General features: G+C 35.2%; 1 protein-coding gene across 1 annotated transcript in view; it reads right to left on the bottom strand.

Annotated features, from left to right (window-relative positions):
• PACRG (parkin coregulated) overlaps window positions 1–13,714 on the bottom strand; it is a 572,095-nt gene that overhangs the window by 478,798 nt on the left and 79,583 nt on the right. The window contains exon 2 of the mRNA XM_003271771.4: window positions 7,696–7,830. Within this exon, the coding sequence (XP_003271819.1) occupies window positions 7,696–7,830 (135 nt within the window). The remainder of the gene's footprint in view (window positions 1–7,695; window positions 7,831–13,714) is intronic.

Genomic DNA, 13,714 nt, shown 5'->3' with positions numbered 1-13,714 from the left:
AACAAAAACATCAATATACTAAAAGTTGTTATCTGGGAGGATGATACTTTGACTACTCAAATGAAAACATCAAACAAAGAATGATTTTTTTGTTGTTGTTTACAAGCATACTGCCAATCTGATTCCATTTGTCATCTGTCAAAGGACTTTTGATCTCAATAGTGCTTCAGTAAAGAGAAGAGACATGTGATGAATGATAAGACAGGAGGGAACCATTCATTAAATTACTAATTGGAATAGAACTGGAGATTAACCTTGGGTAGATATAGAAAATTCATCAAAGACCAATTTTTATCTCCAAACAGAACTTTCTGACAAGCAGTGACACACATTTTTTGTTTAAAAATTACAGTACTGATACTTCCACAATGTCAACATTTACCACTGAGAGGGTGGCAGTGACACATTTCTTCATGGGATGCTAAGTGACAATATGGGTGGCAGCTTAGCTTTGGTACCCTTAGCACTACCAAGACCTACTTTTCAACCGTGGTGGTCATCTGACTTCAAAAGCAGGAGTGATTTGTTTTTCTTCTAGTTGTCAGTCTACTGAGATCTGAAACTTAACAATATTTCTTGTTTCCCCTTGGGTCCCTGGTAATGTGAATTGTCTTTAGCCAATGCCAAACAAATCACTGTCACAGAGCAGCAGTCGACCTTTCTTTTCAATCTATGCACTTTCCAGGAGTTATAAATCAGTTGACTTTCAAGCTTGATGAGATGGCATATGCCCTAGTTTGAAGAACAGATGGAGGCTTGGGGGAAAATTGTTTCTGCAGGCTTGCTACAAGCAGCTCTGCTCCATAAAAGTGAACCATTTGCACTAATTTCTCACATAAATTATATAGGCAGCAGGGAGCACCAGCCCATTCAGCAGAAAATGTTTCTTCTGGTTTTCAGAGGTCATCTAACCAATTTAAATAAAAGTTATTTCTGATACATGGCTGTATTTTCATGCTGTACACTGTTAAGATGTAGCAATTTACATCAAATAAAAGAGTGGAATTAAGAATAGTACACTCATTGCCAGAGGATTTTTTTTTCAAGACTTCTGGGATAAGCTCTGTCTATTAATTAATCACAAAGGAAATAATTGTGGGAACGTGACAAATCTCTTGTACAAAAATAAGGTAAATTGTCACTTCTCGTGTAAAATTTGCCTTGCAAATTCTACTAAGTCCTGTTATCCAAACTCAAGCTTTGGCAGTTATCAAAAGAAATAGAAGCCCAGGACAATTCTAAGAGAACATTCATTCTCCTTGATGTGAAACAAATTATTCAGCTCAAATAAATTTGCCTACAAGATTTCAAAAGTCAATATCAGTTTTACCTTAGGGGCAATAGATATAGCATTATTTTTTTAAATCCTTAAGAAATTGAAACATTAAGAAATTGAAGGTACCGAGGGACTAAATTAAAACTCAAAATTACAGAATCTTGTGAATATTCTGATAGCAAATGGATCGAGTATCACATCACAGTGTGATTTACTTTAAAATGCAATCATATTTACAGCTAATGAGCTATCCTGAGTCGGGGCTGATTTTAATTGTAAGAAAATGTGTGCATACTTTTATAATAATTGTATGCAATAACTGTTTTTCCTACTAGGAAATTATCAGTTATGTCAATGAAAACAGTCACATTGTCAGAGCTTTTTATAGTTCCTGAATACCAATGCTGCTGAGAAATAAAAAGAACTAGAAAAAAAGGAGAAAGTGCCAAAGAAGAAATACTGAATGGAATTGTCAGTCAACACATAATTAAAGGTGTTGTCTGAGACACCATCAGTGGAAATTATAAAGGCTGATTTATGCATCTAATTAATTTATTCACAGCATTTCCTTTACTTGGGTGTTCAAGTGCGACATACATTTTCAGTCCTTTAGAAAGGGAAGCGAACTTGTCATTTTGAAAGCAAACTTTAAGGGATCAGTAGTCATTGGAAAGCATTCATGTATAACCTAAACAGCATCCTCCTGGTAAAAGTTCAACCCCCTCAAGACTGTTGCATATCATTCTGGAACCTAAACTGCTATGGATTCAAATTAAATGTGCTGCTGCTAATATTTCCATTTCGCTACCAGAAGAATTGATCTCTGTGGCAAATTTGTACTAAATATTTGTTCTTCGAAGTATTCCATGAACATCTCACAGTTATTTTAATAATTATGAAACAAAACTAATTTGAATGCTCATAATTTAAAAGGGCCATAGAAATCACCTGGTATATTGTTGTCACTTACAGATAAGGAAAGTGAGGCCTATGAAGCAAGAGAAATAAAACTTAAAAATAATCAGCTCCCGTATGCTTTACTTTCATTCAACAAGTATCCCTGGGTGCCTGCCCTGTGACAGTACTGTTCTAGGTACCAGGAAAGTGAGTGAATAAACCAGAAATACAGACAAAGATCTCGCCTTATAGGAGTTCAGGATATGCCTATTTTTACTAACATTGTTACTGGATCCATTTTGGGTCCCTATGGTTTTCATTTCTCTCATCTCTTATTTATGCTGACTTTATAGTTTTTTTGTAAGACAATTTAAATCCATTTTGAAATAATGTGGGGTATAAATATATAAATGACACATTTATGTCAACATTTATTTATAAAAAGTATTAAATGTTTACAGTTACCTGATTAATATTAATAAGCCTTTTTTAATACAAAACAAAGTCTGGAGATCTAAATTTTAATCAACAGGTACAATTACTATATTAACCTAAGGGGAAATTTGCCTCCATGGTGAGATTTTATATATCTCTAATAGGGCAGTGAAGAAGACACATTTTTGGCAGTGAGTAGAGGCCACCTAAGTCCATTCTCACATATACCTGCTCATATATATCAGTTCTGGTTTTATTAATTTCATTTCAATATAGGTGGCTAGAGAATATCATTTACATGTCAAAGAAGAAAAAACAAGAATGCAGAAAGGCCTCTGGCATCTCTGCTACTCTGGACAAGGACCATCATGACATTGCCAGGTGTGGGTTGATTGGGTGCTATGCGGGGAGTGGGGAGGGATTTTGGACAAAATACAAGTCCATTTTGAGTTTCTCCCTTTCAAATTTGAGAGGTCTGTGATTTTGTTGAATTCGTGAAAGGGTGGTATTATATCCTGATTTTCCTAGAGGGTTACAGGTTTATCTATGTCCTATTCAGATACCTCTGATATCTGGGACATTCTTATGCCTGGTTATTAGAAATTCAGTGGAAAACAAGACCGTCTTAGTGCATGTCATATTCTGTCACATAGCACATTATCATGGAGAAAGATGACCTGTATCAATATCTACTACATCAAAATGCCTAGAAAGTGAATGATTTTAGAGACACCTTTATGTAGGTGTAGCTGTTTCCATCTTCAAAATAAATGAATGGTTTATAATACGATATAGTTATTTCTAAAAATTGACAGTGCCTCAGGTATTTATCTTCAACTCTTTCTCTTGAGGTCTCTATTGAAGTGACCGTTTCAAAACCACTTCTTTGCTTCTCTTCGCTCTTTATTTACACAGCAGAGGTAGAGACAATGGGCCGCGTATTTTACCAATTCATATAGCATTTCTTCCCTCCCCAGATGCCCATATGGAAAACCTTTACAAAGAGCCCTGTCCCCACCCTGATCACCATCCGTAGAAGTGTGTGATTTATATTACAGAAGGACAGAAAATTAAAGGATGGCAATTTAAGATGAGAAAACTCAAACACAATTTTTAAAATTCCATCATTCATCTGATCATCTGCTTTGTAACTTATCCAGAAAGCTTAGCTCTTTTCTCATCTGTTGCCAATAATGTGGATATTGAAGACAGCAAAAGAATCGACAGTCGTATTTCCCAAATGTTAGAGGGGTCAAGGAAAATGTAGCAAAAGAAACAGATTAACATTATTTTTGTTTGAGTATTCCTTATGCTTTTTTATAACTACAACCATTGATAATCAAGAATTCTTTAGCGATATTTAGAAAATGCATATTTAAAAATTTAAAAAAACACTATTACTGGGCTTGCCTGGTAGATTTCATATTTGAGATGAGATCTATTCATCTTTCGTAGCTCATGAACTTGCCATTGATAAGTATATAGAAATTTTCACTACAAACATTTTGCAAAACTTTTCTCATATTTACCGATAAATTTATGATATGCATAGAAAACCATGACAAAAAATCCATAGATGAGTCCCATTTTTTCACTTTAATAATAAAAATTCTAACATAGTGATAGCCTTCTATCTATCTGGGTAGCAGATTCAGGCATTTATTTCTGACTGCCATTATCTTAATCTGGAGCTGCATGGTCTAATATGGTAACCATGTGGCTATTTAAATTAAAATTAAAATTAAATGAAATTAAAAACTGAGTTCCTCAGTCTCGGTAGGCACATTTCAAGTGCTTAATCACCACATATGGCCAGTTGTACCATATTAGATGGTGCAGATGTAGAACATTCCACCACTACAGACAGTTGGATCAGACACTGCTGCCATCTTCAGAGATGCCACAAGAAAGAGACGAAGCTGCAGAGACGACGACACGCAGCCTGCCACATTGTTTTGGCATCTGGAACAAATGACCACTTCCATGTGCATGAAACTGGTACTGAGAGTAGGGTGTGGGCTGAGAAACCTAAGCATGCAAAGACATCTGTCTGTCTCTAACTCTTGCTTCTACTTTCTGATATTACCACAGGGTGCCTTTGTTATTTCAAGAACACACGATGGCTCCTAACCTGGTGAAGATCAGGCCAGCTAATCCAGAACAAGTAGAAGAGGAGTCTGAGAACCTGGGGAGGGATCCCCAAACCAGCACCTTCACAGACTGGAATGACCGTGAGAGGCTGGGGCAGCCCGTGCCAGGGTTTACAGCAGTGCGTCCTAAGTCCTTCAGAGCCACAGGCTCTGGAAACACTGATAAAAAAGTAGACCTGCTTCTCACTTAGTTATGTGCATCATTTCAGGTGCTCACAAATCCACTTGGAGTCCCTAGGGTATCTGAGGAGAGTTGAGAGAGGGCCGGTGTCCTCGGAGGGAAGCACTGCTCCTCAGGTGTCCTCAGTGAGGGATGAGCTATGACACTGAGAGCAGAGATTTGCATGGCCAGAAACCGGTGCTCTGCCCACACACAAGAGAAGAGTGCAGGGTCTTGGCCTCTTGCTTTTATTTTTTTGTGGGGGACAGATGGCCTGCTTCCTTCAACACTCAAGAGTTCTTCCTTAGGAATGGCATGCTAAAACAAGTCCCTCCTCCTATTTAGCACCAGATTGTCCTTTCATCAAGTGCGCCATGAAATAAATATGAAACTATGGATAGATGGTTGCCAAACCTATGTTTAATAATCTTAATGTCTTGGCCGGGCACGGTGGCTCACGCCTGTAATCCCAGCACTTTGGGAGGCCGAGACAGGCGGATCACGAGGTCAGGAGATCCAGACCATCCTGGCTAACACAGTGAAACCCTGTCTCTACTAAAAATACAAAAAATTAGCCAGGTGTGGTGGCGGGCACCTGTAGTCCCAGCTACTCGGGAGGCTGAGGCAGGAGAGTGGCGTGAACCCGGGAGGCGGAGGTTGCAGGGAGCTGAGATCGCATCACTGCACTCTAGCCTGGGGGACAGAGTGAGACTCCATCTCAAAAAATAAATAAATAAAATAAAAAATAATCTTAATGTCTTATCTTAAGTGTTACAGGAATGCAATTAAAATGTAGTAGACACTCTCTAAAAGAAGTACACAGCTTCCGGAATAAGATGCTATTACACTACCAGTGACAGCAAATAAATTGTTTCTTCTTTTTATTACGTTTTAGCTTGCTGAATCAGTACTATAATCAATAGTAGCTTAAGAGAATTAATATATCCGTAAAAAAGAAAAGCATTTTATATCCCTGCTGACTGTTGGATTATCAAAGATAAAGGAAATGATTCATCTCATATTTTTATTAATAATTTATTTTCAAAATGATTTTTTCTAGTCTCTACACTTCTGAAGGTTACTCATAAAATTATTTGAATCATAGTAAATCTATATAATTTATTTTCATTAATATGATTTATGTGTAGGTTATAATTACCTAAAACACCAAAAGCCACTCACTTTTTATAAAGAATTATGAATATTATTTTACTCAACAGGAATCAGGTTTTGAAGAAACTCCATTGTATTATCTTGTATGAGCCAGTACATAGACAGGCAAACACAAAACCCATGCAACCAATCAAATATATGAATCCAAAAATCCAAACAAAACTTTGGAAATATATGCTTATATTAAGACTAAAGTATGAAAGTTAGTTATACACACTATAAATTTTCTCTCATCATACGTACATTTTCACATAACAAGTTCACATTCCAACAGAGACTATTATAAAGGAGACAATAATGTTACTCACCTCTTTCCCACCCCCCCAAAATTTTATAGTAAGGTTTCCTAATAAGGATACCACCAAGTTCCTCTTGTAACATAAGTTGGAATAATTCTAAGTTCAATAACTGATATCGGATGACTGCTCAAGAATTACAAATGTTCGATAACAATATGAAAATATTTCCAAAGACATACTAGATATAATGCAAATAATCCTTTCAATGTTTCGATACAGGAAGGAAAAATTTAATTTTAATGCACCTTTTTAAGCTATTTACTTTGATTTCTCTGATTCGTAATTTTATTTTTAACATAAATTTATTTGTTACTAATTAAAAACAATTCCTGATTTGCTTTTGGCCACGACTGCTGGACTTCCCAGTTAAATGTGTCAATTGCTTAATTTAACTAATATTTGGCCAAAACCTTTTCTTGTCCTTAACCTGATGTGATACTCATAAGTGTGCACAACTGCTTTGCTGTCTGTAGGCAGAGAAGCCCTTTTAGCTGATAAATATCACCAAAAGCAAAGTCTTTGATAACAACAATAATTAAATAGCAGAAGCCGGTTAGAGACCAGCATTTATTTTTCTCAAATTAAATGTAAAAGCCTTCTCCGGTTAAGAGATTGGCAAGTTTTTACAAATAACATCAGTGAGCCTTTTATAAAGGAACACAACCACATTAGAATGGAGTCATTAGGCAATACATTTATTTTGAAGCCAATTAACCTTTTGTCAGAAAAATGTCTGTGCTGTAATGGCTTTGGCGGTGGAGGTCAGCCTCTAACAGGGCACATGTGACAGCCATCGCGCTTGCTGACACAGGCTGGGACGGAGAGGAGAGCCAGGATTCGGATCGGCCTGCTTTTGTATTCTACTCTGCATTTCCAGGGGGCAGACAATCTTGACCTATCCATTTAGGTAATTAAAGCTTCCATTTGGAAGTGTCCTGCAGGAAGGTGAAATTTGGGGGAGATAAATGGCTGTTGCTCTCCGTATCCAGCCGCCAGTTCCATCATTTGATGGACTGCCTGAAACAGGCCGGGCTGCCAGGTTCTCATAAAAATAGAGATGAATTGGGCAGCAGACAATTCTCTAAGGCAAAGCAACTCTGTCATTTTCTTCTTTGCAGGCTATAATTTAATTGTTAGTCAAGGTGGATGGCTGACACAGGGGGGCTTTCTCTAAGAGCTTTCCCACCATCTTCCATTTGCTGAGAAATGACTCCAGTTTATTTACTTAGCAGCCAAGTGTGTTTGGCATTGGGAGATGTCACTTCAGCAGGTGCAGCTGGCCGGCACAGCTGTGCCCTGACTTACCTTCCAGGCGATCTTGTTTCCTTTCGAATCATGCTCAAGGGCAATTGGGAAGTCACCTCGCTCATAGAATTTTCGAAATGCTGTGGGCTTGGTTGGTCTTTCTTTAAATGCCCCTGCAGCTGGAGGGCCTCTCACCTTAATTGAAAAAAAAAAATAGGGATCAGGTTTTAAGACATACTAAAAAAATTCACAATAAAAGAACTTTCTGTTTTTAAAGATTTCAGTTTGTATAAATATGTTGGAAGATAAAACTACATTATCTAATAATGGACAACAGAAATCTGTTAATTTAACACCTAGGAAAGAAAATGATTTTATAATCACTATTAAAAGTCTACTTTATTTCTACCTACTTTAGAAAGCATTCCTAGAAAATGTCACTTAAAATATCACTTTATAGGGAAGAGAAGACAGATATTAAGTTTACGAAAAACATTTTAATAGAGGTGTCTTAAGCTTAGAATGTTAAAACTTTTACAATTTCAAATACTTATAAATTCTAATCTTGGGTCTGATATACTTTATGGAATACTGAAGTAATTTAAGACATTTCAGTTTTTCTATAAACATGTAAAATAGTGGAATATGTTCTCATATTATGAATATTAACAATAAAACTACCAAAATGATATAAAAGTAATAATAAATTAGTGTAGAAAGAAAAAAGGTGCCTGCTATGTGTGTGTATAGCATACATTTGGTAACATGAATTCACAAGAAAGTAACATTAGAATAGATGAGAAATTAGAACCGATGAGAAACTTTCATCTCCAAAACTGAAATTTTCATTAAAGAAGAAATATTCCCTATAGAGTTATTTATATTGAATACATCTTTTAAATCTGTATTTACATTGGACCTAATTCATTAGATTACAAAATTGAAAGTAGTAAGTAAACTATTTAGAAAATAAGTGTGCTGTTCTGTTCCTTACATATAGTCTAACCATGATTACTTTTCCCTGCTTATTAAAAAAAGGTAAATACTAGTCATTTTATATATTAGCTTAATAAATTCGTGATTACTTTGCTAGTACTATGGACAAAATAATATAACTTAATATTTTTAGTTATTTTATATGTTAATTTATAATATTTTTGTTAAAAACTCCAATTTTAATGAATATATTAACATATCTAAATAACATACAATAAATAAACATACAATACACATATTAGATATGAAAAATACATTGTATCTAATACATATATAAAAGGATTATGTTTGAAATTAAGTGTGGTATTAAGAAATACCTTATTACAATGATTAAATGCTGAAGTGGAGTTGAAGAGTGAGGTAACACACATTTATTAGAGTTTGGAATTTACTCCACTATATAGCACATTACTCCCAGTATATGATCATATGAGTAATTGAGGCAGCATTGGGTATTACCAGTAGGAAGGAAGATTTCCTTTTACTTATTGAAGATTAGGAATTTGTTCTGGAATTAGAATTAATAGCCACCATTTTCAATCAAATTCATTCAATTATTAAATAACTGCATGTATTTAACAACTATTTTGTTCAGCTCTTTGAGCTGGAGGCTACATAAAAAGAACAGTTTTAACTATATTACTATCATGGAAACTGTAGAGCTGTGATTCCTGGACTTTTGAAATTCATGGAGAAGTAAATCTTGAATCACATTTTTGGGAATTGATAAATGATTGACAAATTTTTATGTTGCCAAAAAGTTTTTTTTTTTTTTTAGAAAATGTTGATGGTAACATCTACCAACATGGCACCATTTTAACACTCTCAAAAAAGTGATAGAATACAATCTAAAGAAAGAAAATTTGACCAAGTTAAATGAGTATTAATGTGTGAACAAATATCTATAGTAAATTATGTGCAATAGTGCCAGTGTATAGTGCATATATGTATGTGCAAGTGTGTGTGTATTGTTATTATAGAATACTGATTACTGCTCAGCAAAAGCCTCATTTATTTTATTTTGTTTTTCTTATTTAACTTTTTGTTAAGATAATCATAGATCCATAAGCAGTTGTAAGAAATAACACACAGAGAAGACACATAGCCTTTATTTGCTTTCCCTAATGGGAACACCCTACAAACTGTGGTACTACATCACAACCAGGTTATTGACACTGATACAGACAAGAACATTTCTACCACCACAAAGTTCCCTCAATTTGCCCTTATACAGCCACACTCTTTCTTGCCCTTAACCTTCATCCCCTAGCAACAACTATGTCCTCTTCATTTCTATAATTTTGTTATTTCAAGAATCATACAGCATGTAACCCTTTGGAATTGGCTTTTTTCACTCCACATAAATCTCTGTAGAATCATATAAGTTGGCGTGTGTACAGATTGAGTATCAAAATCTGAAAAGCTCCAAAATCTGAAACTTTTTGAGCGCTGACATGGTGTTCACAGGAAATGCTTATTGGAGCTGAAAAAATCAAAAATCCAAAACACTTTGAATCCCAAGCATTTCAGATAAGGGGTAGTCAACCTGTATCAATAGTTCATTGCTGTTTAATGCTGAATGGTATTCCATGGCATGAATACATCAGTTTGTCTACCATCCACCTTTAAAGGTCATATGGATTATTTCCTGCGTTCGGCTATTATGAATAAAGTTGCAAAATTTTTTGTAGATGCTCTTTATCAAGTTGATTACCTTTCCCCCTCTATTCTTATTTTTCTGATAGTTTTTCATTATAAGTAAATGTTCAATTGTTTCAATTTTTTCTGCATCAATCAATATGCTTCTGTGATTTTTATTCTGTCACCTTTTGATATGGAGTTTTCTATTACAAATGTAATAGCCTTTAAAGTTATAGAGCTACTCAAATAATCTGCTTCCTATTGGATGACTTACAGTAACGTGTATTTTCTGAGGAATTGGCCCATTTTATTTAAGTTGTCAAACTTACAAGTGTAGAATTGCTTGTGATTTTTCTGTATTATCCTTCTGATGTCTAGAGGGTCTCTCATGATATCCATTCTTCATTTCTGATATTTGGTAATTTGTGTCTTTGCTTTTTCCTTCGTCCATCTTAGTAGAAGTTGGCCAATTTTATTGATTTCTTCTGCATTTCCAAAACTACATTTTAACTGGATGTAGGATTTAAGGTTCATCATTCTTTCTTTTAGCACTTGAAAAATAGTGTGCCACTTCCCTCTAGCCTTCAAGGCTTTGGATGATAAATCCACTCTCATTCACATTGCTTTCCCTTATTGATAAGGTGCCACTTTTTTTTAGTTATGCCAAGATTTTTCTCTATCTTTAATTTTCAGAAGTTTAATTACAATGTGCCTTTGCATGCATTTCTTTGCTTTTTATCCTGTCACAAGTTTGTTCAGCTTTGTGAATCTGTAGGTTCATGTCTCTTGCCAAATTTAGGAAGTTTTCAGTCATTATTTCTCTGAGTACTTCTTTGGCCTGGCTTCTTTTTCCTCTCCTTATAGACTCCAGTGACATTAATGTTAGATCTTTTGTTATGGTACCACAGATCCCTGAAACTTTTTTTTTCAGCCTATTTTCTCTGTCGTTCATATTGGGTAACTTCTACTGCTCTATCTTCAAGTTTGTGGATTCTTCCTTCTGCCTCCTGCATTCTGCTGTTGAGCCCAAATATGTTTTTATTTAATTTGAGTTGTATTTTCAGTTCTACAATTTTTATTTGGTTCATCTTTATATCGTCTATTTCTTTTCTGAGACTTTCCACTCTTTCATTGTCTCAAGTGTGTCATAATATTCATAAAAGCATTTTTGGAAGTAACTAATTTAACATTCTTCCCTAGACGTTTCTAACATTTCTGTTATCTGGGTGTTGGCACCTGTTGATTATATTTTTACATTCACTCAGATCTTCCTGATTCTTGGTGTCATTACTGATTTTCTTGTGAAACCTGTATGTTTGATACATTATATTATAAGATCTTAAAGCTTCTGTTTTAGCTTGCTTATTCTGATATTTCCCTGGCAAAAGTTGGGGGAAGGGTGCCACCTTATTACTGCCAAGTTGGGGTAGAGGTCTCATTACTTTACTTGGCGTCTACTGACCCCAGAGGAGAGAATGCTTCATTAATACTGGGTGACCCCAGAGGAGGGAGTGCTTCATTAATACCGGGTGGGGATGGAGATTCCAGAACCCACTAGGCCTCCACTGATACCCTCCTGGCTGGAAGGGGCAGGAGTGACTCATTACTGCTCCTCCATTGTCCACACTGACATCATAAACGGTGTGGCCTCATCACCCTGGGCAGTGGTGAAACTCCTGACTCTCTAGGCAGTCCTCTGACTTAACTCCAATGGGAAGGAGACAACTCTTTCATCACTAAGTGGGGAACAAGCCCAAGCTCCTTGTGAGGTCTCCACTGGCAGTGCAGATGTTGGGGCCTCTTTACTATTCTAGTGAAGAGGAAAGTCCCAATGACCCATTTAAGAAACTCAACTACAACCATTATGTAGATATTTTGTTAGCTAATCATCCACTAACCACCCTTTTTGAGTTTTTCTAGAAGTCACATAGTTATTTTTACTGTTGATAATAAGCCTCCCACTTACTGAGTTGGTCTAAAATTTGTTGAGACCATCCATCTTTCCCCCTTTTGTCTTTGCATTTCTCTAAAAGTCAATTTCTCTTTTCTTTTTGTCTCTTATACTGAATATACTCCAATCTTTCTGATTCTCAGCTCAAAATTCTTAATGTTCAAACTTTTGAATGAATAGACACATTTCTAACAAAGCTTAGAAGGCTTTTTATAAATTGATATAGATAACTTATACTTCTTCCTTTCAATAAATTTTCATGTACCCTACAGAAATGATTCCATGCCTGCACTTCCATGGAAAGCCTTTATTTAGAAGAGAGCTTTACAAAATAATCCATGGTGATATGTAATCACTTGACAGTGAGAAATTCTCTTCTTGAGTCTCTGGTATCCTCTGTCTTTATATTTCTGCTATTTACTTATTTTTAAACACTTTATACTTTTTGGGATCTGCTATAGATCCATTCTAAATTAACTCTTGGCATCTCAAAAGCCGGAACTTGTAACAGAAGCAAGGATGTTCTCAATTAGCTCTCTTGGTGCATCAGTGGCACTGAATTTTACGCAGATGCTTTGTCACTACAGCCAAAATAATATTTTTTTCTGTTCCAGATACGTATGACATGTGTATCCACCTAAGCTTTATAGAAGGACATACCATTTTTATATTCTATACATAATTTATTCCATATGATCCTAAAAATCTGTACATAAAAAAACATGTGAAATATAATTAATTCTGGGATGGTAATAAAGATCTTATTATTGGAAACATGCAGATGGTTGTAGCTTGTCTAAACAACTTTTAAAACAAGCAAAACAACTCTGAAAATCCTTAGGTAAGTTCCGTATTTGTAGAAGAAAAAATATTATAAATTTTGTTTCATGTTTTAAGAATTTTACCTCAATTTATTATAAATAATATAAAGTAAAAAAGAGACCATAAATCAAACGAGATTTGTGGGAAAATGCAATTAAGGTTTGCCTGAATGGTAGGGGCAATCTGTAAACCAATTAGGAAGAATGGATGTTACAGCAGAATGCTTTTAATAAAATTCAATGTACTTAGGAACCAAGATATTGAATGCAGTTTGAAATGACTACAGATGACAGAATACTTTATATGCCTACACTTACGGAATGTGGCATAATGGATTTAGGACTTAGATCACAGTGTCCATCATATGGTCACAAAACTAATAATAATAAGGAAGGAATGTAAGGCTCTTGAAGTCTTCATCATATAGTTTGAAAACATCCTTTTCACTATTTTTATTCTTTAGCATAAACTGAAGCTGTTTAAAAAAGACTTATATATCAAGCAGGAAATTTGCATTGTGATTATTCTAATTGGCCCATTTAGCCAACCCACTAGAACACTGAAACAACAGGATGCAAAGATATTGATTACTTGTTTTCATCAGCTTCAATCTGAAATGCTGATTCATGAAAACGCCATTGTTATAAACGGGTGGGCAAGACCTGTTGA

This window comes from Nomascus leucogenys, chromosome 3 (assembly GCF_006542625.1).
Source record: "Nomascus leucogenys isolate Asia chromosome 3, Asia_NLE_v1, whole genome shotgun sequence".
Taxonomy (NCBI): Eukaryota; Metazoa; Chordata; class Mammalia; order Primates; family Hylobatidae; genus Nomascus; species Nomascus leucogenys.
The sequence above is the reverse complement of the archived record's forward strand: the minus strand, read 5'-3'. Positions and strand labels throughout refer to the sequence as shown.